The 26,597-nt window shown below is 42.9% G+C and overlaps 3 protein-coding genes across 4 annotated transcripts; 2 read left to right on the plus strand and 1 right to left on the minus strand.

The window, feature by feature from the left end:
* Positions 1-3,448: 3,448 nt before the first annotated feature.
* LOC143476066 (glycine N-acyltransferase-like protein 3) lies at positions 3,449-7,539 on the plus strand. Its single transcript, XM_076974034.1, has 5 exons — positions 3,449-4,083; positions 5,565-5,675; positions 5,790-5,898; positions 6,043-6,166; positions 6,682-7,539. The coding sequence occupies exons 1-5, from the start codon at positions 4,009-4,011 to the stop codon at positions 7,094-7,096; spliced, it is 834 nt and encodes a 277-aa protein (XP_076830149.1). The 5' UTR covers positions 3,449-4,008; the 3' UTR covers positions 7,097-7,539.
* Positions 7,540-7,546: 7 nt separating this feature from the next.
* mgme1 (mitochondrial genome maintenance exonuclease 1) lies at positions 7,547-10,138 on the minus strand. The gene is made up of 4 exons (XM_076974033.1): positions 9,022-10,138; positions 8,716-8,938; positions 8,373-8,505; positions 7,547-7,989 (listed from the first exon to the last, which is right to left on the minus strand). Exons 1-4 carry the CDS (start codon positions 9,539-9,541, stop codon positions 7,837-7,839), a joined length of 1,029 nt encoding a protein of 342 aa, XP_076830148.1. The 5' UTR covers positions 9,542-10,138; the 3' UTR covers positions 7,547-7,836.
* A 140-nt stretch (positions 10,139-10,278) lies between these two features.
* On the plus strand, positions 10,279-19,010 carry snx5 (sorting nexin 5). Of its 2 annotated transcripts, none has more exons than XM_076974031.1 (13): positions 10,279-10,439; positions 13,180-13,284; positions 13,398-13,508; positions 14,510-14,631; positions 14,730-14,853; positions 15,151-15,246; positions 15,464-15,569; positions 16,016-16,091; positions 17,134-17,173; positions 17,279-17,365; positions 17,512-17,671; positions 17,748-17,833; positions 17,968-19,010. In XM_076974031.1, exons 1-13 carry the CDS (start codon positions 10,404-10,406, stop codon positions 18,016-18,018), a joined length of 1,200 nt encoding a protein of 399 aa, XP_076830146.1. In that variant the 5' UTR covers positions 10,279-10,403; the 3' UTR covers positions 18,019-19,010. The 2 variants fall into 2 exon arrangements, with proteins under 2 accessions (XP_076830146.1, XP_076830147.1); XM_076974032.1 differs by lacking the exon at positions 10,279-10,439 and adding an exon at positions 11,720-12,343.
* The last annotated feature ends 7,587 nt before the right edge of the window (positions 19,011-26,597 follow it).

Here is a 26,597-nt window from a genome sequence, read left to right on the forward strand (position 1 = left end):
GTAACGCGTTACTTAGCAATGCATTACTTAGTAACCAGAGACCGTGTGTGTGTGTGTGTGTGTGTATATATATAAGTGGACTGGACGACACGACTGAAAAGTGAAGCCTCCGTGAGTCCGCTGCCCTCTAGTGGCTGGCTGCCACATTCCCATGTAAGTGAACGGGCCGGACGAGATACAGAATTTTTATTACACGTAAAATAAGTTTTTTGAGCAATTATATTTTGTCAATTCTATAACACCAAACCGCGTTAGTATAAAGGGGTGTGGCGATAATGTGATTGACAGTTAATAGCTGCGTTGGTTGACATCTAATACCAGACGCTCAAACGTTCAACAGCAAAACTCTATCAAAACTCTCGACAGCAGTATTAAAACCTTTTACCAAGTCAAAAGTGGCTTTATACCCCACCTCAATGTCTTGTTCTGCAGTAAAATGTTTTAACAGACCATTAGGGTCAAGTTCTTTGCAGTTATTTCAGTAAGTAGCTCAGTTAGATATTTGACTACCCTGATAGCGCATATACGTCTGGAAAAGGTCGTAACATCTTAAATGTGTCCATTTGGATTGATCTTACATTGGTCTTATTAGCATCGTGTTGCAGACGTCTACGTTCGTTTTTAGGAGCAATTCACACCTCACGACCAACTCCCGATCAGAAATCGCAGCGTCGCAAGAATATCAAACATGTTTGAAATTCAAATCGCTCCTCGTGAGATCGCATGAGAGCGTCGGGTCGTATAGTGTGAGTATATGAATCGTGAGCTGTGAATTTTTAAACCTTGCGATTTAGTCGTACAGTTTGAGCTGGAGCTGAGTACACGATTTAAAATATCGTACAGTGTGCCCAGCTTAAAGCTGGGTGTACACTGTGGGATTTTTGGCCCACTTTCAGCCGATTTTTCACTCGTGCGACTATTTTTGCGATCGGGCCTAGTTTCGGCTCATTCGCGTGTCGTGCATCGTATAGTTTACGCAGGTAAACGAGGAGCGATTCACAAAATCAAATATATTTGTATAGCACTTTTCACAACATATGTTGTCACAAAGCGCTTTACAGGATTTACAAGGTTGACAATACTATGGGTCCAAATCCCTAATGAGCAAGCCAAAGGCGACAGTGGCAAGGAAAAACTCCCTAGATGGTGGGGAATAGAAAGAAACCTTGGGAGGACCAAGACTCAAAAGGGAACCCATCCTGCATTGGAACTGCTGGTCTAGAACTGCAGTTGGCTGTCGTTAGCTACATTCCGAGCCGCTAGGTGGCGCATGTCTAAAACTACAGCACGTCTAGAACTGCAGGTCTAAAACTGCAGGTCTAGAACTGCAGTTGGCTCTCCGGCTGTGCAATAAGCCTTTTTCACGCAAGGAGGAGGGGTCAAGTTCCGGGCGAGGTGATGTGTAAACCTATTTCCGGTTAGCAGCACCGCTACGAGAATGGATGCGTTTTATTACTCTGCATCTTTGGCTGACCTTCCACGCTTTAGGCAGGACGATGTTGCCAGAACCGTCGAGGAGCTATCGAGGACCAAACGAGCAAAACTCGATAAAGGATACAAGTTTTTTTTCGAGCAGTTTATTTTTGATTATGAAGGTAAATGATCCAGTTCTGTAGTTTAATTTAGCCAAGTTAACTAGCTAGCATGCCTAGCTAGCGTCTTAGCTCCGTGCTCACTCAACATTCTATCATTTATGCCTTCATCAAACTGTTTCTTATTTTTAAATAAAGCATGTGTTTTATTGTACTATTATAAGTGCCTGCATTATTGTGTCTTATGATTTTGTGTGTTCAGTGTCCAATGTTGTAGATAAGGAGATCCGTGTAAGGGCTCGGTGCTACCGGTCCTTAAAAAAAAGCGAGGAACCACACAAGCTAGAGGTCAAAGCTCACGGTTTTTTATTTGTTTCAAGCATTTTCAAGCACTTTAATCTAAATTCCAGCACTTTTCAAACCTGAAACAAAGCAACATTAAAATTGGTCAGGTAAATGTTTCTTCCCCTGTTGTTGAGGGGTGTTTCTTTATACTACCACATATCGTTTCGGACAAGCGGTTCGAGCAGGGTCGCGCGAGGTGTGCAGACGCGCGCGCTATGGTCACTCGCGAAAGTATAAACCTAGCTTAACACAACGAATCTGACCAAACACCTGAAGGCACGCATATTTGTACAAAACATATTCATATTTGTACACGTAGGTGATTATTCCCATTTCTAGTATTATAGCATACAAAATTGTGTCTGATTATGGTATCCTAGCATAGTGTGTGTGTGTGTGCTCTAGACCCAAAGCCCAGACAGACTTGTACATAGGATGTGCACGGAAAGCCTCTAGGCGGGATTTCACTCTGCTGTACACAGACTGCCTCGCTGGCCGAGTCCAGCTGAAACGATGCAGTATAGCACCTTTCTTCAGCCACGTTTTGCCCTTTGCCGTAACGTAGATGTCTTGCGGCTCAAAATGTGCGCTACACACATGCGTGCTGTTTCTAATAACCTGGAAATTCGGCCCCTCATTCCTTCTAATGGCTATCAACCGCTTCTTTCTGAGTTCCTCGTCAGCTGGGAACGAGTGGAAACTCAAATAAGGCTGTTTTTGTTTGGAATTAGAGCACAGCGGTACGCTGCAAAAACACTTGCTAGTCACTTGCGCCATGGCAGAAGTACGAACGCTCCAAACGGAAATGATTTTACACAGAACTGTCTAGACCGGAAACGTCGACCCCGGAAGCGAGAGAAAGGCCTATTGGATGCATCTCCACAAATTACACAAAAATAAATTATACAGATGAATACACAAGTCCCAAACAAATCACATAATCAGGCTAAGTATAAGGTAACTAGAATGAAAGTTCTGGGTGTTGATATTGTCAATTGTCAATCTTTTGCCGTTATTTTCGTCGGCAAGTGTGAAACGTTCGCCTCGCTCATGCTGCTTTCAGTCTGCTCCTCTTGAATGCAGTGTTGCCAACTCCTCAGTAAGGAAAGTCACTGGTTGTCCTAAAAGTCGCTAAATTACGTCATCGCCTAATTTGCATAATATGTTTTTGAAGCTGTAAATAAATAATGTTGGAAGAGAAAAAAGTGAGTAAAAAACACCCTAAATATGTTAGAACTACAAATGAACAACATCTGTTTCCTTTGAAATAGGCAGTCACTTCTCAGAAGAACTACATGACTTTAATGCTTTGTATAAATCATTTTTTTCACGTCAATTACATAAATATTTTTTTGCTGTGTTGTTAAATGTTAGTATAATGAAATGTTAGCAGTAAGCAGGAATGAATTTATATATTTACATCCCGCTCTGTAAATACAGGGCGGGGCGTCAGCGGCAGCTTCGGACATGCGCAGTTCATTTGTAGTGTGGAGGTGGAGCGGTGAGGGTCTCCTCTGAGTGTGAGACTGCACCGAGTGTTGTGGGGCGGGGCTCACGGCAGCACCCGCCCCAGAGGACAGCAACTGAAGAGCGTGTGTGTTCAGAGTCTCCAAAAGTCTCCGATAACACCACAAAAAGTCGCTAGATTTGTCGCTAGTCGCTTTTTACTACAAAAAGTATCTAGAGGGTCTGAAAATTCGCTAAGTTGGCAACACTGCTTGAACGTATACACGGAAGTAAGGCGGAAGTTTGTTGACGTCACATCAAGATGACATCAGTGATTGGTCAAATTTGCGGGAAAGTTGCGGTGATTGGCTGAAGTTGCAACACCGCCCTGATTTCACGTGATTTGCTTGAATTTGCGTTGAAGTTGCAAATCGCAACATCGCGAAATTCTGGAGGGTCTGAATAACCTCTTAAATGTATGCGCCTATGCTCGTTTGTTTAATTTATCTCTTTTAAATAAAGTGCACAGCAAACACGCATCGTGAACATACCCCTTTTGAATAAGGAACCAACTTCAGCTGCCGAATAAGGAGCTGCGAATAAATAGCCAAACGAACCTGCAGCTGCGAATAAGTAACCAACTTCAACGTCGTGGAGGCTCGAACTGTAAACGTTTTGTAGAGGAATGGAGACGCTGACCAAGGAAAAGCTGAAGAGAGCAGAGAAGACTCTTAGACAGTACCTTCCTAAATCTCAGCAGGTGTGTAACTAACGGAAAAGAAATACATGAAATTGTCTTATTTATCAGGATACTGTCGTAATTCAGTCATTCAGTTTTAGAATATGTGTATAAAAAGGGTTGTTTGCATTCAACTCCTGTACTGTAGGAGTTCCTGTAGAACAGTTGTCTTATAATGGGCATCTACTTGTGAAACCTTTAGGAAGTATTTCTCCCTGGACAAAAGATCATTTTAGTTCAACTGAAGTACCTGAGACTATGACATGGACGGAAAGCTATAAAAATTAAGACCAACAAATATTCTCAGGAAATTTGAGATAAAGTTGTAGATAGCACTGGATCATTATCTGAAAATGAAAACTGACATGCAGCCATAAGCTCAGACAAGGCTGTATCTCAGACAAATTGATGGTGTAAAATACATGAAGAAACGTAACCTGTATTGGTCTGATTTTTTTATGTTTTAGAGAAACTACACCTTTCAGTAATGACATGCCAGGAGAAAGGTCAAAGCTACACAGTAATGGCCAACTCAAAGTCCAGATTGTATAATGGGCAAATCAAAGTCCAGATTGTATAATGTGCAAGTCAAATTTAAGATCTTGGACTAATTATGTGACAAGTTTTATCTAAATAACCTGAATAACAAGGAACAAATCTGCCAGGGAAAATGGGCGAAAGTCACTCCCCAACAAAGCTGGGAAGCTGGTAGAAACTTACCCCAACCAATTTAAAGCACAGAAAAGGTGGTTCTACCCAGCAATGGTAGGAAACCCTGGGAGTGTGAGGGTGCAAATTTGGAAGTTTATACTTGTGCAAAATGTCTTGGAATGCTGAAGCATTAAGATTTTCCTTCACTAGAAGGGGCCTAGGGCAATCCCTGAAAAACTGCAAACCTATAGTATTATCTCTCCTCCACCCCTCCTGTAGTATTCTCTACTCCCCTCCTGTAGTATTATCTCTCCATCACTCCTATAGTATTATCTCTCCTCCACTTCTCCTATAGTATTATCTCTCCTCCACGAGGATTTACGCTTTGCAACCCGATTCGTGCATCAGACTGCCAGAGAGAAGAGAAAGTCAAAGTCAAATTTATTTATATAGCGCTTTTCACAACACACGTTGTCACAAAGCAGCTTTACAATCGTATGGGTCCAGATCCCTAATGAGCAAGCCAAAGGCGACAGTGGCGAGGAAAAACTCCCTATAGGGTGGGGATTAGGAAGAAACCTCGGGAGGACCAAGACTCAAAAGGGAACCCATCCTCCATTGGGTGGCCCATTAACACAAGTCCGTGGTCACAGGGTGGTTTCAAATGTGAGTTAGAGAACTGAATGACTGAATGAAATAGCATTTAGTGATTAAGAGGGGTGTCCCAGTACTTTAGTCCATGTAGAGTATGAAGTAGTAGGACGGAGTAACTATACTGGATTCCTACACTGGGTTCCACTGTTAAAATTGTCCAATGGTGATGGTATATACATGTACATTTTTGTCTCTAGGTGTATGGATGTGTTTTCCTGATGGGTCGAGTGCAAGCTGACCCTATGGAGGTGATGGTTGACCGATGGCCAGACTTCAGTGTGATGATCATCAAACCGAAAGTGCAGGAGGTATGGAACAGGAGAACTTAATGGAGAATGCCAAGAATGACATACTGCCTCACAGTGCTCATGAGTAGATACTGGTCTTCAGTCTCAGGGCTGCCTTATGTTTCTTATGCATAGGTTGCTGACCTTTTCAAAGATGGATTTGTTTTTACCAAAGATGAAGCTTCTCTCAGGAACATTCTGGAAAAGACAGACTTTTTGGACAAGAAACAGTACTTCTGTACAAGTATTCTGAATGTTTTTAATGCTTACAACTAATCCATCATGTAAAATGTACAATCATAAATTTACCCAAATATGCTGCAAAGAAATGCATTTATGAGATTTTACTTTTCTCCTTCAGTTTATCCTTGTGATTTTACCTGTTCAGGTGTTGCTACGTGCCATGAGGAGGTGCTAAAAGCTGTAGCAGCAGCCAAGGGTGTGCCTAAGAAAAGACTGGCTGTCTGCCGTCTGATGACACTGCCCGATCTCTCGAACCTTACAAATGACAGGTAAGTGACTTAATCCCAGGGCCAGACATATAAAAATGTAAGGCCTTTCATCTCAGTATAGAACTGGTTTATTGAGTGCAAATGGTTAATTGTACAGGACTACTTCAGAGTACCTTTAGTGTTTTCACACTTATACTGAAATGCTTGAGTCTGCACCCAGCAGGGCCGGCGCCAGAACATATACAGTGAGGGGGCGTCAGAAAATTTCGGGGGGGGTGTGTGTGCGTGTAACGATTGTCGAGCTGCCGAGGGGGCACCATGTAGCGATTGTTGTAAAATAAATGGGTCTTATTTTTTACATTGAGGGGGCGGGACACCTCGCCTGAGGGGGCGACGCCCCCATTCTCCCCCCCGTGGCACCGGCCCTGGCACCCAGGGCTGGTTTTGGGCTTAAGGCTCATTATAACTGTTTGCTTTCACACGTGACCAAACACATGTGTCTCACGGAGCAAGCAGACCTGGGTCCTGAAAAAACGTAAAAACGCCGTGAGGTAACTCTCCTTCTCCCTCTGCAGGCTGTCCGTACAGACGTCATCTCTCACAGAGTCTCACATTGATCTTGTGAACAGCACCTGGAAATTCGGTGCTGAAGGATTCAGTAAAAGAATGGTGAGGGACATGATCGTGAATTTCCCTTCTTCTTGCGTGCTGGACGCGGACGGCCATCCGGTGTCGTGGATACTGACCTACTCTTCCTGTGCGATGGGTATGCTGTATACACTGCCTGAGCACAGGAAGAAAGGTTACGCCAAAGCCGTGGTCTCCGCACTGGCAAAGAAACTCCATTCTGGGGGCTACCCAGTGTTCTGTTTCATCGAGGAAAACAACCAACTGTCCTACAGACTTTTCAGAAGTCTAGGCTTCAACGAAGACAGCTCTTACAGATTTGCTTGGTATGACTTCCATGAAAGGCCCCTCACTCCACTATGATTTTGGGCCTTCGGACATTCTCATGTAGACAATATTAACACAAGGTGTGAATTATTAAAACAATTGTCAAACTACATGTTCTGTAATACATAATAACCTTGACCTTAATTTACATCAAATTATAAGTCCTATTTTAATCCTATTACTCCTGTTTATTTTTAATGAGTTTAATGATACATTAGAAAAGACGTCTGAGAGTTCCCCAAAGCTCTGAATAGTTGTACAACTGTAAATCTTCCTCATTTACATCTAAATTAGCCTAATATGATGTGTAATCCTTAACATTTGCTTTGTGAGGTCATCACATTCTGCATAGTGATCACAGACAACGAATACTGTCATCCATCTGTGGACATTCAAAATAAATCACCACACCTCCACTCCACCCATGTTTTGGTACTTGTATTGTATATTATACTGTTTATGTAGCAGAACATTCTCAACACTGGGTTCATTAAAACATCTGTTTATTTTTTCAGAATATGCACCAAAAACATACACACAAAGTAAAGGTCTTTTTTTTAAGAAACCCATTTTTTGTGGTTAACTGTTGCTTCTCATTTATATAATTGTTTCCTGTATAATGTTATACAAGAACAGTGTTGCAGTTTTTCAAGTTCTTGAGCCATTCACTGGGGAGGACAGAATGAGAGGAATTCGAACAACACAGTATGTATCTTTTCTGAGAATCATCTCCAACCCTTTAAGTGATGAAGAGCAGCATAATCTGGAGGTCACAGTTACACCATGGCCATTCTGGCATTCTTCTCCATGTACTCCTCCAATCGGATGAGCCATCTCTCCCAGTACTGCTGCACCTGCTTCGCATTCAACCAATGGGAGTGGGCCGGGGCGCCATCTTTGTAAGCCACTACAATCAACCCATTTTCCACCTGCACAGACCGAACATTCGGGGTTAGAACCTAGTGACTAAGCAAATACGGATCACTGGACTGACCATTGTAGCACCGATAGTGCAGAAGGCTGAAACATGTGGGTGAATCTTATAATTAAACATCTTGTATTACATGTGAGCATGATGACCTAATCTCATGGCTTCCATGTTAGTTCTCTGCACCTTTTAGTAAATCAGTGTTTACATGACCCAATTAACCCAAATAATTTTGGTCAAAATGTCTAAGTGTGTTATTTGGAGAATTGTTCACTGCTTTTAATTGTATTGTAAGGCGTATCAAAATCACAAGACGAGGCAAAAAAAAAAAAAAAGCTAAGCAATATATTTTTGTCCCTATCATCAGCTTTAGCACCAACATACCTGGTAGTTGTAGTTCTTGTCACTATTTAAGGCCCCTATGTAGGCCGCCAGCTGCAGGGGGTTGTCATACGTGTTATGGAGGAGGGGTTTAGGTTTCTCTGATGTCTTCCAGTCTATAACACACAGTGAACCCCTGTGTATTACATGACAAAGGGTCCTTAGGGATTCGTTAAGATAGCATAAAAACAACAGAGACAGAATATACAAAACACAACAGGATTGACAGGATTTAGTCATTTGGCCAGAAGGCATGAAGAGGCTCGAAATCAAAGAGCTTTTTTACAGCAGGAAAGTACTGAAAGCAAACAAAGTACTGATTATCACACAAAGTACTGAATCTCACTTGTACGTGGCGACACAGTCCACAACGCCCAAGTACTGCAACGCCTCATGACGCACAGCGCTCTCAATGGCTCGCGCTCCCGTGACATCATCCAACACATGACTGACGCTTTGCAGATACCCAACCACGTCCTCGTGACCCTCCGTGTCATCTTTTAGGGGGTTTTCTGGAGTCAGAAGTCCTTCAATAGCTGCGTGGAACAGCCTTCCCTGCATAAAAAGATCTAAAAACCAAACAGTGAATATGGTTTAAGTATCATATTCTGGCTTTGGCGGCTAAGATGAAAGATGTTAAACAGGGTCCTACTTGTGCTGTATTCTTTGAAGCCCTCCTCTCCAAGCTCGGCAATCTTCCTTCTCCTCCACCTCTCCAAGTAAAAGGCTTGTTTGGCAGACATTGTCTGCTGCAGTATTTTGGTCACGCTGGGCACAGCGGGTTTACTCGCATTTCTTTGCACAGTTAGCCGGCCCACGGGTCTCTCCTCTGACTGCAGACCGCTTTTTGCATCGTTTAATAGTGGATATGGATTTTTTATTATTTTGGACACCTCGGGTTTGGATCTTATAATATCCCCATACAACCAGCTGTCTTCATTTTCAATACTCTCTGGAGTCTGTGAGCTCACTCTCGTGGACACAACAGCCCGTACTAGCGATGAGTAACGCTCAGTATCCACAGAGCTATACTCGCTGCTCCTTTTGCGCGCACGCAACAACGAGAATGAAGAAAAAGTAGGCACACGTGAGCGCGTGCGGAGAGGGACGTGACCGGAGAATAAAGGCGCGCGATGCGCCCGCGGTCTACACACTGGCATTATGATTCCCATTCTGAGACTGGGAAACTACTTCCAGACGTGCCTAGTAAAGCACCATTTTTGATGACGGTGACGGACGATATGGCCCAACACCTCCATTAAAACGTCCTTCGCCTCACAAAACTTTTCACACTCCGGTTCGAAAGCTTTGAGCATGTACCCTTCCTGGTTTAAAAAGAATTGGGAAGTGTAGTTCTATCTCCGATACAACACATGCGACGTCTTATCTCAGAACTACATGTCCCATAATGCATTTGATGCGCAACGTTATATCGTCTTCCAAACCTATACAAAACAAATAATAGAAATATTTGTTCCGGAACAACATATTCTAATAGTAAGTGTATAAAAACAAATGTATAAAACAATTATAACAAGTGTATAAAACAAATATAACAAAGTGTCGAATAAAAAAGGGGAAAAAACCAATTTCTCGTGACTGCATCATAAAGCAGCAACGAAACAGAAAGCTAAAAGAGCTCAAACATATCCTAGAACCACCACTCACTAATCAACATCACTCAAATAAACAGCCTTTGCAGAGCAGATTGGTGAATTTTCTGCTGTGTGCCCTTGTCCATTCTCACAAATCCAACAATATTTACAGAATTAATCTACGATGTAATTACATTTTTTGGCGTAACCTGTAGCTTTGCAGGAAAACAAAAGAGAAGCTGGATTATAATAATATCCCATCATATTTAAAAGGCCCAGAACAAGGTCCAGTCTCGGTGAGTGGCGGGCGTTACCCCACCCTACTCCCTCCTCCTTTTTGGTGACGACAGAAAAAAGTACCAGCTTGGTACCTGCAGTCAACCAAGTTTCTAACATTTAACCGCACACCCAGAGCACATAAACCCGAAGTATAACTATCATGACCTCCGTCTCGCAGGACAGCGACAGGGACAAAGTGAGTGTTTCTGACGACCTTCGTCTTTATTCGGGGTTTATGCGAAAATGTGGCGCAAACTCGCTCGTACCAACGCAAACCGCGCGGCTGCCCCGCAGCTGGACGTCCGACCCGGTCGGGTGGCAGTAGCCACGTTAAAATGTCCGTTAACTGCAGAAGTTTTAGCTACCGACCACTTACATCTAGCTGATTAGTGAAAGGAGTGTCGCTGTTTTAAGAGAGGAGTGTAGCTCGCATGGCTGGAGCTGTGCGGTAATCAATAACATGGCTGACCCGCTTGTGTCTTCCCGTAGTTTGCTTATTTATTTATTTTTATCTCACGGCTGTCAAAACTTCAGAGTTCTCCACCTGAACGCAGTGACCCTGCGGTGCAGCAGGTGGTGTTTCAGCAGGGCTCCTGCTCCACAAACGTGCGAGATGTAACACATGATCCTAACGTCGGTGAGAAGGTTGAAGGGTGCACAGACTGTCTGTGCAGAGTCGGTTCTGGAGGTTTCTGGTGCTGCATCTGTTCATGACCCGCGAGGTCCGGGTTACACACACGCTGTTATATCACCATGCTGTTGATCTTGGTTCCTGTACACTGAGCTTCTACCGTGTCGTCTGGGTTGTGCTAATCAAGGCCTCTGTCAGGGTGAAGGCCGTGAGATGTTGGTGGAATTACAGGTATCCAGAAGTTCTAGAAGTGTTGAGATTAAAAGTTAAATAAATATTTTCAAACATGCATCAAATCGCGTGTTATGGCATTCTGTTCTGTTTTTCTGCCTTTGTTTTTTTCCTTTTCAAAACTTGCATCGACAAATGTGACAACTATTTATAAGTAATGATAAAGTGTTTTTTAATGAATGAAATTTATTTCTGTTACGGTATCCTGTAGAAAAACAGTTATTCTCTCCATGTCATTATGTAGACATAATGTAGACACAGTAGTTTGGAATACTGTAAGGATTCTTCTGTGCGTTTGTGGCTGGCGTGGGCAGAGATGTGTTTTGGATTTTTAAAAAGTAGTTTGGTATTTGTCACCTAAAGTCTTGTCTGTGAATAGTAGATCTGATCAGTTCAAACATAAATTGTAAGGAGATATTTCCTAAAGCTTTGGTGCATTTAAATAGCCTAGAAATCCATTGTTGCTTAAAAATACAAAAGAGAAGTTGGAGCAAGAAAGAGCACTTATCTGAGAGTTTCCTGTTTCCTGTGTGGATTATTTTTCTCTCGGTTCATCTCTTTAAGCTGACTCTGCACTGCTGTTGTCCAGAACTGCTTGAGCAGATGTAAGCCAGACTAAAGCTGTTTCCTCCTAGTAGGTGTTCCTGATCTGTTTGGTTTGGGTCTAAACTTCGGTGGAGCTGTGAGTGTTTGTCCCCTGCTCTGGACTAGGGTTTGGAGTGGTTCTGTGACAGCATGGGAAATCTGGACTAGGGATTTTAAATCGATCGATCTAAATACTCAAAGATGGTTCAACTTTTTCTTTTGTTCTGTTTTTTGTGTAGTATATGCTTACTAAATGCTCATATGTCAGTCAACACAATTACTTCTGAAGTCTCATTCACTTTTCACTACAACTGAAGTTACACACTGAAGTCTGTAGTTCCTGTACAGCTGCAGGAACAGGAACCCAGAGATCCCAGAACGTGGTGAGAATTTGGCCAAAACTCCAGTGCAATGTGCTTCATTTCCCAAATGTAGCGGATCGGCTACAAGTTTAACTTGGTCCACTTGATTCTTTTAAGGGAAATTTATAAGCAGTTGAGTTGTCTGTAATCTCAAATAGACACGCTTGGGCTGTTCCTGATAAAAGCACCCGAAATTACCACTTCAAGGGCGTCTGCACGGGCTGCCTTGTTTTGGTGTGAGTACGTCCTTCCAGTGAGATGCCAGTAGGGGCTGCTTGCTGTCACGTACCTGTAAGACGTACCTTAAATATATGCCTACACATTTATTTACATATAATTACTTGTATACATATAAGTCATGTGTAAAAAGGAGTGGATTTAGAAAAACATTAACAATAGTGTTCTCCTTTTTTTTCTGAATAGCACAGTTTATTCTAGTAATATGATTCATCCAGTCAGTTATTTCAAAACAAATTCAAAAGCTCTAGGCTAAATGGGCCGCTTGTTACTTTACTGTATTTTCTAGTATGTTTTTTTCTGAAATGGCAAAAAAATTGATATAAACAAATCCTTTTGTTAAGCTAAACAAATTAGCTTGTTGCCTGGTTTGCAATTATTCTTTCAGTGAAATGCAGTCCATAATGAGCCTGACAGCTCTGTAATCAGTCCAAGGTCAGGTGTTGGTGCAGGCCTTTCGTTTGTAAATGTGTGAGATGTGTGGAGTCGTAATACTGGGTGAGGATGGCTGCGTGGACGTCGGAAGGCTGCGTGGAGGTCGGAAGGCTTCCCTCCTCTAGAAATCTTCGTTGCAGGCGCATTCATGCTAGAACATGCTGTCACATGTGCTGCTTTACAGCCCTGGGAACAGGGAGCGGTAGCAGTGACAGAGGCCTTCAGAGATCCAGTGGGCAGAACTCCAGAACGACGGATATTGTGTGCGGTGTTGTGTTTTATCTTCTGTTTTGTTATTTTATGTTGACGCGTACATGGAGAACCAGAGCTAACTCCTCATATTCACAGCCAGTCCTTCTCCTCCGGACTGTTGTGTGAAACTCGATTTTTGTTTCTACCAAAGCACCTGTTGTGGTACAGGGGAAAGAGAACTTCTGTCTTCTTGGTTTCTGCAGCTGCGGTCTGTGTCCGTGGACCTCAACAATGACACCCCTCTCTTCATTGACATTCCTGATGCGCTCTGTGAACGTGACAAGGTCAAATTTACAGTCCATACCAAGGTACGTGTCAACATCAATAAAATTCTGCAGTATTTGCTTGTTTTTGTTCTTCCACATACAATTTGCAAGTTAAATCTTATTATACTAACTCATGTGCCCTGTATGATTTTTAGACTACACTAAACTCCTTCCAGAAGACAGATTTTTCTGTCTCACGGCAACATGAGGACTTCATCTGGCTCCACGACACGCTTGTGGAAACCGAGGATTATGCTGGCCTTATAGTGAGTTCCTCTCACAGTGCTCGAACTCAACAAATACACAACTTGGGTGGATAGATAGGCTATTGTAGACGCACTGAGCCAATGTGGAGACTACATTGTCCTATTGTCAAGCTGTCTCTGCATAGCAGGCCACATAGCAGATCACTGTGCCCTTCTACAGGGGTATTTTTAAGATCTGTGTCTCCAGACATGGCTGTTGAAAAACTGTACATGTTGAATTCCTGGTTGGTCATTGGACAGTTTGTCTTCTGCTTTCAAAATTCAGCTGGTGGCTGATCAAAATAGAAAAAATTTTATTGTGTATAGAGATTCTAAGCAAATCTGTGTAGTGAAGTTATTCCATAGAGTTCTGTGCAGTCCGTTGTCCTGTAATGAAGCTCGTGATCTTGGCACATTGGGAGCTGAGTCTACAGTGTTTCTGTACCTGCTACCCAGATACATATTAGATAAGGAAAGCTGGGATCTAGTGTCTTGACATAAAGGTGAAACCCAGTCGCTCCAGATCAGTGTTATCTAACACGTGCTGTAGACAGCAGCCTTCTGAGAGCCTGTTTCCAGCAGGGGCCTATGGGGCAGCATTCAGAGCCCTTGAAACTGACACCATTAATTGGGGCCCTTTGGTCAGCAACCGCATGCATGGATCTACATGGATCCAGCAGAATTTGTCAGTGTTTGTTAACATGTTAATGTACAACGTTGGAATTTCTCACTGTGCTTTTATAGTTTGAATGCGTAAAATTGTGAGGTGGTTAATAGTCAAGTGCTGGTAGCTGTGGGTCAATGGGGAGAGAGGTTGTGGAGAGACCAGCAGGAAGCCCCAGACCACTGTCCTCATTCAGACCAGGCCCTGGAATGGGTTTCCTCTCCCTCTACCTTTTACGTGAGAGACGGCCTCACCGTGCTGCCCCTCAGATGTCTCCGCCCATCAGATGTCCCCGCCCCTCAGATGTCCCCGCCCATCCAGCTCCACGTTTTCACACTGTCTGTTGTCGCCCATCTAGATCCCCCCCACTCCTCCCAAACCCGACTTTGAGAGTCCCCGGGAGAAGATGCAGAAACTCGGCGAAGGAGAAGCCGCCATGACCAAGGATGAATACGCCAAAATGAAGCAGGAACTGGAGGCGTGAGTCCAGAGCTGCAGCGTGGCCGTCTCCGTGTGGCTCTGGAGCTAGAGGAGGTGTGACCTCTGACCTTTCTATGCCTCCCTCTGTCCCTGTTCAGGGAGTACTTGGCTGTGTTTAAGAAGACTGTGCAAGTACATGAAGTCTTCCTCCAGCGACTCTCATCTCATCCAGTCTTCAGCAAGGACAGGAACTTCCAGATATTCCTGGAGTATGACCAGGATGTGAGTTTTCTGCACTCCGTATCATTTACCTCTTCTTTAGGGCAGAGAAGAGAAACATACACATGGGGCCAGGGGCACGGGAATGTCCTGTAAAGCTGCAACGTTGGTAGGATGAACAGAGAGGACACACACACACACACACACAAACACACACACACAGGAAGACTGTGACCCCAAACCACATCCTGTTTAGTACAGATCAAACAGCATTAATATGTTCTATGTTGATTATGGTGACCCATTTTCTAACTGACCTTTGACCTTTGGTTGCTTCTCCTCCTCCGATTGGTCCTCTAGCTCAGTGTGAGAAGAAAAAATGCCAAAGAAATGTTTGGTGGCTTCTTCAAGAACATGGTGAAGACCGCTGATGAAGTCCTCATCTCAGGAGTGAAGGTATTACAACGCTGGAGTGATCCAGAACACCGTTGCAGTCTTTCTGGAAAGCACACAGTGTAAACCGGTTGATCACCAAACACACTGAATATTGGCCCACGCCAGCTGGGGCAGTACGCACCTTTTCACATTTTCACACTGTCTCACCCCTTTATACAGCCATGTGTTCACTATAACGACTGATGTAGAGTAATGCTGGAATTGCTTTGGTTTGCAGGAGGTGGATGACTTCTTTGAGCAGGAGAAGACGTTTCTCCTCGACTATTTTGGCAAGATCAAGGACGCCACTGCCAAAGCCGAGAAAATGACACGCTCGCACAAAAGTACGCCACTCACGTGCCCCGTCACGGCTCCCATCCCACAAACACGTGTGACAAAATCCTCAGAGTCATGTTAGGATGCTTTTTGATCTCGTTGGAGAAAGGCCAGATACTCTCTATACTGGTGCAGATGGACATCAATGCTTTAATGGAGTTTGCTGGATAAATGTGTTGAGATCATGCACAGTGACATGTGGCTCTAGTTGATCCTCTTCGACACTGCTATGACTGTTTTGCATGTCGAAGGGAGGCAGAGAATTTTGGACTGTTCGGTCTAATTTTGAATCAAAACGAGATCATGTAGACATGAACCATATTGGAGTTTTTTCATCTCTTTATAGGCTGTGTAGCTGTTTTCAGCTTTAACCTTTTCCTGCTGGCGTTTCCTGGTTCTGGTAATGGAGCCGCCGCTCCATGTCTCGCGGGAACTTAATTTTCTTATCTCCTAGATGTTGCCGATGACTACATTCATATTTCTGCGACACTGATGACCATCGCTGCGGATGACAATGAACCTTTGAAAAAGTGAGTATCTGAACGCCAGGTTGGTGTTGCTGTCGCAGGGTAATGTGTGGTCCTAATACCAAACCCCGTGTCTTGTTTCAAGTCCAGTGAGTTGCAGCAGACTTGTGCGGTCTCAGGAAGTCTGGCTATTCCACCAGTGTGGAACTGTAATTATATTCAGGATACGATGTCACATGTCCACATAGGGCTCACCCTGCTCACTTGAATTCATAGACCACAGTCTTGCGAGCTTTTCTCAGAGGTCACCCTGTTGACTCCTCCTTTCATGTGTGATTTGCTGAATTAAACCCACACAGCCTCCAGAAGATTCAGCACTCCACAATCACTTTAAAACCAGAGAATTCCACTATTGCCTAATAAAGATTGAGATTGCCTCAGAGTGGGAAACACTGGTGATACTGCTTTTTGTTTCTTTTAGCTTTCCAAATCCGTGCCTTTATACTGACCATAACGGCATTGCTCTAGAGGACATTATCACAGTCTCCTGAGGGATGTGTGTTTATGCTGTTGTACTGCAGTGTAACTGCACCCATTTTGTACTGTACTAATGCCTTGAGCTTGTTGTGTTGAGACATAAAACGGCTCATGATCAGCACTGGTAACAGAAACCTGTGCTATTCCTGCTCATACTTCCCATCTTGTGTCTGTGGTAGTTTCTCAGTAAGGGAGTGACGTCTCCGTGAGTTTTCACCCAGCTCAAATGTTCTGATGTGGGAATTCAGAGCTGTTTTCTGTGTTGTGTGCCATCAGGGTTATGCTCATTCCTGGAGAGTGAGACATTGTAACATTGTAGCAAAGTTAATTTGGCTGTCTTGGTATCAGACCAGCAGAGGGCGCTATAATGCTTTCAGCACTTTCTCTTTTATTTTGAGTGATGTATTACGTCTACATCTAACAATGTGGCATCTCACTTACGATTCTTTTGATTCATTTAACTGTTGTGTAAATATTTATAAATTCCACATCAAGTTTCAGATGGCAGACATTAGTGTAGAACTCCGAGTCACAGGAACCTTGTTCTGTGTGATTACTCTCCTCACAGACATTTGGAGAAGCTTGCTGAACTGCTAGAGAAGCTGAGGGTGAGTTTTCCTGGATATGGTAACCCTTTGACTCTGAGCCTGTATTTAAGCAAGGCATGTAATGTGTGTGTGTGTGTGTGTGTGTGTGTGTGTGTCTGTGTGTAGAAAGTGGAGTCCAGGGTAGCATCTGATCAGGAGTTGAAACTCACTGAGCTGTTGAGATACTACATGAGAGACATCCAGGCTGCGAAGGTGAGAACCTGCAGTCATGTGGGACTTGTCGCCTTTATTAGATAAGATTATTAGATTATTAATTATTAACCAGTGCTAACACAGTGATTGGTTTAACTCACTGAGCAGTTCTAGTGTGTGGAACCATAGTGTGTGTGTTCCGGCAGGACCTTTTATATCGGCGCGCGCGGGCCCTTGCCGACTACGAGAATGCCAACAAGGCCCTGGACAAGGCGCGTCTGAAGACCAAAGACGTCAGCCAGGCGGAAGAGCAGCAACAGCAGTGTTTGCGGAAGTTCGAAAAGCTCTCCGAGTCTGGCAAGAAGGGTGTGTTTCTGGAGGCACCGCTCTGCCAATCCTCACCACAATGACTGTTTATTTCACAGATTTGTTTGTGTTGCAGAGCTCACGAGCTTTAAGGGCAGACGTGTCATGGCCTTCAGGAAGAACCTGATAGAAATGGCTGAACTGGAGATAAAGCATGCTAAGGTGTGTGTGTGTGTGTGTGTGTGTGTGTGTGTGTGTGTGTGTGTGTGTGTGTGTGTGTGTGTGTGTGTGTCTGTACACAGGTACCTGTTAGTTTTAGTGCCACCCCATTCATTTTGTTCTCCCTCCCCTCCTAGAGCAACATGTCCCTGCTGCAGGGCTGCATCGAGGTGCTCCAGACCAACTGACCCACGATCACGACTGCCCACCTGCTTAAGGGCAAAATGCAGGAACACTTCAAGCTCTCTTGCTCTTCCATAACCACTCGAGTGGCCTAAACGACGTGTGTCGTCCACGTTTACAGGGCTGCGTGTCTTCCTCTGTCTTACTCTTATCTCTTCCTCTGTGCCTTAAAACTGCTGCGAGAGCTCCCGGCAGTGTGACCCCGAGATGCGGTCGTGTCCGGGAGCGGGGCGGTACCTGCTGTTCTCGCTACGTTTCAGTGCTAATAAACAACTCTCCTCCCCTCTCAAGCCCTTCCGCCTGGCCCCCGCCCCTCTCTGGGTTTCTCCTGCGTCTCGCCTCTTGCATTCATGAGCCAGAACTGATTAACGAAAAAGCTACAAATGGGACAAACCAACAATGTGCCCAGAATGTTTACAGTTGTTAAAATATAACAATAAAGTGCCAGAAGATCTTTTTTGCAGAATCAGATATAACACAATAGTTTTACAGTATGTTCCTTCAGCTTTCATTTAATTTTTTCAGATCTCTAAATATTCATGTTTTATAAGCACTTGCTGGTCAGCCAAGTTCAGAGCAGAATTCCAGTGTTCTGTGTTTATATAACTTTAACTGACTTAAATAATGTTCAGGGTATCATGTTTGCATACATTAACGTTAACGCCAGCTAGCCCCTAACGTTAACGCCAGCTAGCCCTTAATTTAATTTGCAATAGATACTGATGATACTTAACCAACTGCATGACATTAAAAGTGGACCAAATATCCGTCTGGCACAGGGACTCTGAGTTACTGTTTTGTAAAAGCACTATTGAACTATTAAAAGTACTTCTCAGTTATTTTTGAGTTCAGGTTTTTGAATATAAGTGGACATTTTGATAACTGAATGTATTTTCTAATGGAGTCAAGTTTGAATTTTCCTGTGAAGTCTTCAGTTTTGTAGAAGAATCCCAACTTGTAATAATGGCATTAAATAAGTCCTGTTTTCCAAACCTGACACACTGAGTCTCCAGTGATTTGTTTACAAGTTGTTCTTAGTTTTTTTTAGCTATACTGTTTTATTTTACTCTACTGATGATAATTCAGACGCTGCACAGACACCTTTACACTACAGAAAATCTAAAACATCTGTACATACAGTTTTAAATGCTGTCAATAATATATTGAAATGACATGTTTGGTGAGTGTTGTGACTCGGTCGTCCTCGGTCAGCCATAACCACGTTTCTAACTAAATTGCTCTGGGTTGGTTGTCTATAGGGAGACTGATTTCCTGTGGACAAACCTGACTTCCAGGTGGTGCTTGGATCCAGTATGGAGAAGCACCACCCATCAGGGACGTTCTTTTGCAACATATACAAGGATGGATGTGAACACTGTAGACTACGTTGATCTGTTTCTGTCCTCTTCGTTGGTTGTATTGAAATAAATGTATGGAAAAAATGCTTTTCCTAAAATGGGTGCTTTAGAATAAACGGTTCCTTTACACCTAAAAACACAAACTGTTTTTCCACGAGAGAAGAAAGTGTTGGGTTGTTGGGAGATGATTCTTATCTTATGGCTGTTTTTTTTTTCTATAGTCTTTTGTTTGACCTGGCTGTACGCGGAAGTACGACCTTAATAAAGTGTCCCTAGTTCCTCCCTCTCAGTTCCTGTGATCACATTTAACTCTTACCACCTCCATTTCAGCTACACCCACATCCATCACTGTTTTCCATGTTTGCTAATTCTGTTAAGAACTTCTACATTGAAGATAATTGCATGTGTCATTCTATTTATGTGAGCTCTATATGGATACTTTACTTACTGACTGAAGGGCTGAAAATCCTAGGGTCATGCTATGGTCCTGGGGTCGTGCGTGCTATGGTGCGAATGGCTTTGTGTTATAAATACTACTTACAGCAACCTCCCATATGAGTGAATAGGACAGACTCTGGGTGTTGGTGAGCATGTCAGTGTGTGGTGTATTGTATACTGCAAGGCATAATGGTAGAATGAAAGACAGAAATGTGTGTATGCAGTTAAACGATGCATAATAACATCAAACAACCGTCATACTCCTTGTGTCCTCTCATATTTGCTCTGTGGCTTTTCCTGTAATGTGTTTGAAATTCAATCACAGGTATGAAAAATAAAAATAGTAAATTCAAGCAAGATAAATAATAATAAATAAGACTGTGGCACTGCAATCTATGTGGTTTTTTGTTCCCATAAAAGTCTGTACTTTCTTTGTCAGAATGAGTCAGAGAGGCCCTGGTATATTTTATTTGATCTATATGTAGCGCATGTGCATGCGGTGAAGACTCACACAGTTACAGTAACTTAACAGTAAGTTAGACGCTTACATATCTGAAGAAGCTATCTGGCTGTGTCCCTTTCTGCCCTTTTTGAAATGTGCTTACACATGGACCAAATGTAAAGTGTAATAGAACAACTCCACAGAAACATGAAGACGCTAAATATTATTAGTTATTAGTATTATTAAAGTGATGATAGCTTGTCATTGAGAAATTTAGATGCAAATGATGTAAAATGAGGAAACTAAACCAGAGAGAACTGAATGAAGAATCACTTTTCTAGATTTTAATTAGTGCAAAGGTCTGGACTTTCATTTGATTCCCAGGGTGTGTATTGTGACACACAAGTAAATACATCAATATTTCTGGTTAAAATCTAATGCTGTGAATATGTTTTTTGTATCAACAGTATTTACAGTGTTAAGGAGTGTTTAAAACATCCAGCTAACACCTACATCCTGGTCAAAACCAGGACACTAACGAAAGAGACCAATATGTGTCCAAGTCTCAGCTGCAGTGACTCAGCTGACTTCAGAGTACCACAGTGGTGCATTACAGCTTAGACCAGAGTGTATAATGTATGACAACCGTACTACCACAGACTAGGTTTATCTAATACAATCAGTGTGCACTGTTTCTCTGTGGGGTGGGGGTGGTGCTCATGTTCATGTATGAATGGGTTTTCTTTCAGGAGCTGAATGCCGCAGCGTCCTGGCAGATGTCCAGAACAGGTGTGTTATTCTGTTCACTTCAACCGTTCAGCTTGGTAACACACGAGTCCCATTTACATATGTAAATATTTCACGTTTTCTGATCCTTTAGAGCTTTTGACTCTACCAATGATGTGGTTTAAAGAGTCTGGTTCTTTCAGCCTTAATGAGAAAGAAAGGCTTGATACAACCTGGCAACAAAAGATACAGCATCTGACCGAGGGGGTGGAATCGGCGAAGAGCAGGACTGATGTGAGTCTATAGTCCTACATCACTGGATAAAGGTGTCAGCTAATTGCTGTAATTGTATGGTGTACAGTTTAATGGATCAGTAGATTTAAAATGTTCTTTACACATAAATGTTCTTTACTTAGTTTTCTTTCATGTTGGTTAGATGGTTGCAAGCGTTTTCAGAGAGAGCACAGGAACTGGCACCAGGAATCCCAACAATGCAAAGTGGCATTAAGAAAATCTGTCTGCGGTGCAGCTCTCTCCTGCCCTCTTGTGGACGTTTGCCTTGTTGCTGTTTGAGTTAGTGTGACCTTTTTTATTAGGAGTTGCTAGTGGCACTAAGTGAGACAGAAGAAAATCAGAGCACACTACAGGCAGAATGTGAACAGTACAGGAGTGTGTTGGCAGAAACGGTAAGATGCCCATACTATGCATCAGAATTCGCATTAGAATTTGGGTTAGACTCAGCTCTCTCCTGCCCTCTTGTGGACGTTTGCCTTGTTGCTGCTTGAGTATTAGAATTTGGGTTAGCACTGAATTGGCTCTGGTACAGAAAAAAATGCTGAATTCAGAGGAGGAAGGGGATGCATAGAGAGCCAGGCCTGCAGAGTTACATGATCACCCGAGGAAGGTGAGAGCCTCCACACACACACACACACACACACACACACACACACACACACACACACACACACACACACACACACACACACACACACACACACACACACACATTTTTGATCTGTACAGTCAGTTCAGGGAAGCATTGTTATACCCTTTCATGGCCTACAATATAGGCCCTACATGGTCTGCCTGGAGTGGTCCTGAACTCCCATTAAGTGTCCTACTACAGTGAAACACGCACACACACACACACACACACACACACACACACACACACACATACACACACACACACACACACACACACACACATACACACACACATACACACACACACATACATACACGCACACACACGCGCACACACACACACACACACACACACACACACACACACACACACACACACACACAGCTCTGCCTGTAGTCGTGATGGTACTTACGAATGTGCTGAACTACTTCCCTTCCTCCACCCAAAAGTGCTACAACAGGTGGAGGTGTTGGAGGAGACACTCAAGAGCCTGAGAGACGAATGCAGGAACACAGAGCAGGTCTGTGCCACCATCTTTGTTTCTAACTCATGGAAGTCGCTGACTACCCAGCATTGCTTGTGTCAATATAACTGAGTCATTGCTTGTTTTTGTCTTATGTAAGTATTGAAAAAGAGTGGGACTCGTGTAACTATGTATAAAAACTGATGATGTGCTTTTCCACTAATAAAAATTTGTTATAAAAAAAATATAACTGAGTCATTATCTACCATAGTTATAATAGAATAAGAAAATGTTTCCCAACTGAAAAATCACGTGTGCCAAAAAAATGTCATTTCATGTAGACCAATCAGGACCTTTTACTTCCAGGGCTCTTTCACAACCGCTGAGTTTTTGAGCTGGCTGATGACATATAGTAGTAACACTTTCAAAAATGTCCTTATTGCTTACATGATATATAGGCCTAAATAACACAGACACCACAGTAAGCTCCCGTGAGTAAAATAGTAATAATGACGATGTGACTACCTGTAACACTGTAATGGAAGGAATGCCTCTAACAAATTGTTACATTTGTTTTCAGTCGTGTAGCTCATGGAGCGGGTGGGGTCTTGGAGGTGGAACTTGAGATTCAGCGTCATCCTATGGCGTCCGGCAGTCTACGCCACTCTGAGGAAACGACACAGATCTGATTTATTGTTTTGAGTTATTTTCTTGTTACTGTTGTGTAAAGTCTTGTTTAACTGGAAAATAACCCCCAAGTCACTGGGAACTCTCACTTTTTCTTATAAGCTGCTAGTGATATTATTAACATTACAAAAACAAACAGCGACTTTTGACAGTTACTGTGCCCTCAGCGTCAATGTTTTCTGTGTCTTTTCACCCATGGAAGTTTTCTGAGATGGTAGTTTCACCTCAGCTAACTCGGTAAGGGCACTGGTGTCTGGTTATTTGTTCTGCCTGGTAACAAGTCTTCCACTGGCAAATAGCCACATGAACACTAATGAGGTACAGTGTGATGTTGTCTACACAATTGCATACAACCAATTCACAGGTTATTTATTGTGAGCATATCATCCTTGTTTGACTGAACTGAAGTCTTTCTTCTTCATCCACATGTTATGTCATCCTAGACTGTTGGGCTTCATTAGTTTAGCTCTGAATCCCCTTGGCATCCTTTCTGTTGATGTTCCCAGCATATCTACGAATGACTGAAGTAGGGTGAAGCTTCACTGGAACATGTGGTCTTATCACCACAGACTGACCTCTGAATTTATAGTTTACTGCTAATTCAAATTCAATTTAAATTCATTTCAATTTCTGGCTGTTCCAATAGGTCTCGTAGAAGATTCACACCTACAAAAAGGTTTATTCTGAAACTAAACTCGGTTTGAACTCAATTTTCTTGTATTCAGAATTTTGTGCAAAAATAGTATCTAGAGGATAATATTTAATTAACCAAACTGTAAGCACTGGTGAAAAGGTCTGGTGAACAGATCTGGTGAACAGGTCTGGTGAACAGGTATGGTGAACAGGTCAGGTGAACAGAATTGGTAAACAGGTCTGGTGAACAGGTCTGGTGAACAGGTCAGTTGAACATGTCAGTTGAACAGGTCTGGTGAACAGGTCTGGTGTACAGTTCTGGTGAACAGAACTGGTGAACATAGGTCCAGTGAACAGGTCAGGTGAACAAGTCAGGTGAACAGGTCAGTTGAACAGGTCTGGTGCACAGTTCTGGTGAACAGGTCTGGTGAACAGGTCAGGTGAACAGATCTGGTGAACAGGTCTGGTGAACAGGTCTGGTGAACATAGGTCTGGTGAACAGGTCAGGTCTGTCTCGAGCACACCATGTCTGCTGGGTTCATCTCACAAACATTTTGTGCCTGTTTTTTTTTAAACATGTTCGACTGTATATTGATGTTATGATTTAGTCGAGGCTTAACCATTACCTGGATTTCATGGATTACCTGGAAGGCTGTTGTGCCTGTTGTTGTTGAACTGACTTTAGTGTTTTGTCCTTTACTTTCACTTATCATGACATCTTCACCCAGTTGGTGTTTCTATGCTTGGATTGGGAGGGAATGTGTGTTAACGGGTGTGTGCTCCACGGTACTGCAGAGATTCACATATGAGTGAAGATCTAGACAAAAGGTCTGTATAATGATGTAGAAGGGTTTACTTGTCTTCTGTAGAACTGACCGGACAGGACGTGTTTTTCTAGAGTGCGGGCTCTACACAGCATGGTTTGACATATGTGCGTGAAGCTGCTATGAAGCCAAGAGAACGGTGGTGGTAGTTCTGTGAACATCCACTGATTCATCGCTATCTTCTTTTACACCCTGTGGCCCTGATTGCTTATTTTTATTTAACAAGTTTAAACAGATCCTCCAGGACTGAGAAATCATATTTATTGCTAAGTTAAATTTGGTAATTCACTGAGCAATATAACATTCTGTTATTTGTCATTATAGGGGGAAGAGTTATAATTGTTTGAATATGGAAGTGTCATTTGTAATTTATAATAAAAGTTAGTTAAATTATAGTTCATTTGCCAGAGCTGATGTTAACATGTCCCGTAAATAATGACATATCATTATTATACCCTGTTTCTCTGCTTCTGTCGGAGCTGATGTAATTTGATAGCACAGCCTTACTGTTGGTAGAGCCAAACTCCTGCTTGTTTGGACAGCACAATCACACTTAACTGAACTCAGTATTGAACTCCTGAAGTCTGTTCTGGCAGGGCCTGAGGCTAACCCCAACTAAGCTAAGATCACACCCTCAGAGTCCTGGTTTCACTTCACGTGCCGATGGCATTAGTGAGCAGGTAATCACTGGGACCGCCCTGTAATTGTTTAAGTAAGACAGCATAGTCTTTTCAGGTGAATCACTGTGCAGTGCGCAGTTTCTGTCCTGACAGATCAGATCTCTGATATTGATGGTAGTACCTCCACACTGTAAAACGAGTCTGGTCCGAGTCCCTCTAATGTAGGAGTCGAGTCCGAGTCACTCTGATCTAAAACGAGTCCTTTCCAAGTCATTCTAATGTAAAACGAGTTTGTTGAGAGTGGATCTAATGTAAAACGAGACATGTCTGAGTCATTCTAACGTTAAACGAATCGTGTCGTCTGTGTCGTGTGCGTGTGTGTGTTTAGAGCAGGTTCTGGTTGAATTAGAGCAGAAAGGTTCAGCTCTGGTGCGTCAGCTGCAGTAGTAGGAACAGGTATGGCCACTTTCACTTTCACTACAACCCTCAAAAACCGGACACGATGACAGTGGTTTATTGACACTTTAATAAAAACTTTGTTCTGAGAATTTGACTATACGTATCCCTGCAGTGCATTTGAATTACACATGTACCAGTTGAGCAGTAATAGGTCTGTACTGGCCAGTCTCCTGTTCTGAGCAGGTAAATAGATTATGTTTAATAGTTATTTAGGCTGATACTATGTATTGATCTACCTTGCAAGATAACGGACATGTTAATTCAACAAGATTGTGAAATAGTTTAGATTTGTCATTTGTGAAAATACTAAATGTGCATTTATATACTCTCTGGCCACTTTATTAGGTAGGCCTACACCTTGCTAGTACTGGGTTGGATGCCCTGTTGCCTTCAGAACTGCTTTAATCCTTCGTGGCATAGATTCAACAAAGTACTGGAAACATTCCTCAGAGAGTCTGGTCCATATTCACATGATAGCATCACACAGTTGCTGCAGATTTGTCGGCTGCACATCCATGATGTGAATCTCCCGTTCCACCACATCCCAAAGGTGCTCTATTGGATTGAGATCTGGTGACTGTGGAGACCATTCGAGTACAGTGAACTCATTGTAGTGTTCAAGAAACCAGTCTGAGATGATAGATGATTTATGACATGGCGCGTTATCCTGCTGGAAGTAGCCATCAGAAGATGGGTACACTGTGGTCATAAAGGGATGGACATGGCCAGCAACAATACTCAGGCAGGCTGTGGCATTGACACGATGCTCAATTGGTACTAATGGGCCCAAAGTGTACTGGGAAAATATCCACCATACCATTCCACCACCACCACCAGCTTGAACCGTTAATACAAGGCAGGATGGATCCATGCTTTCATGTTGTTGATGCCAAATTCTGACCCTACCATCCGAATGTTGCAGCAGAAATTGAGACTCATCATTCTCTGTAAACCCTAGAGATGGTTGTGCAAATCCCAGTAGATCAGCAGTTACTGAAATACTCAG

This window comes from Brachyhypopomus gauderio, chromosome 15 (genome assembly GCF_052324685.1).
Source record: "Brachyhypopomus gauderio isolate BG-103 chromosome 15, BGAUD_0.2, whole genome shotgun sequence".
Classification (NCBI taxonomy): Eukaryota; Metazoa; Chordata; class Actinopteri; order Gymnotiformes; family Hypopomidae; genus Brachyhypopomus; species Brachyhypopomus gauderio.

What these genes read in the sequence shown, in the direction of transcription:
- LOC143476066 (XM_076974034.1), top strand. Translation starts at nt 4,009, where the DNA reads ATGGAGACGCTGACCAAGGAAAAGCTGAAGAGAGCAGAGAAGACTCTT. An exon ending in TCAAACCGAAAGTGCAGGAG is followed by an intron (nt 5,676 to 5,789) that starts GTATGGAACAGG and finishes TCTTATGCATAG; the next exon opens with GTTGCTGACCTTTTCAAAGA. An exon ending in GAAACAGTACTTCTGTACAA is followed by an intron (nt 5,899 to 6,042) that starts GTATTCTGAATG and finishes TTACCTGTTCAG; the next exon opens with GTGTTGCTACGTGCCATGAG.
- mgme1 (XM_076974033.1), bottom strand. Translation starts at nt 9,541, where the DNA reads ATGGGAATCATAATGCCAGTGTGTAGACCGCGGGCGCATCGCGCGCCT. An exon ending in CTTCAAAGAATACAGCACAA is followed by an intron (nt 8,939 to 9,021) that starts GTAGGACCCTGT and finishes TTTGGTTTTTAG; the next exon opens with ATCTTTTTATGCAGGGAAGG. An exon ending in ACAAGAACTACAACTACCAG is followed by an intron (nt 7,990 to 8,372) that starts GTATGTTGGTGC and finishes CGGTCTGTGCAG; the next exon opens with GTGGAAAATGGGTTGATTGT.
- snx5 (XM_076974031.1), top strand. Translation starts at nt 10,404, where the DNA reads ATGACCTCCGTCTCGCAGGACAGCGACAGGGACAAA. An exon ending in ATGAAGCAGGAACTGGAGGC is followed by an intron (nt 14,632 to 14,729) that starts GTGAGTCCAGAG and finishes GTCCCTGTTCAG; the next exon opens with GGAGTACTTGGCTGTGTTTA. An exon ending in GAGACATCCAGGCTGCGAAG is followed by an intron (nt 17,366 to 17,511) that starts GTGAGAACCTGC and finishes GTGTTCCGGCAG; the next exon opens with GACCTTTTATATCGGCGCGC.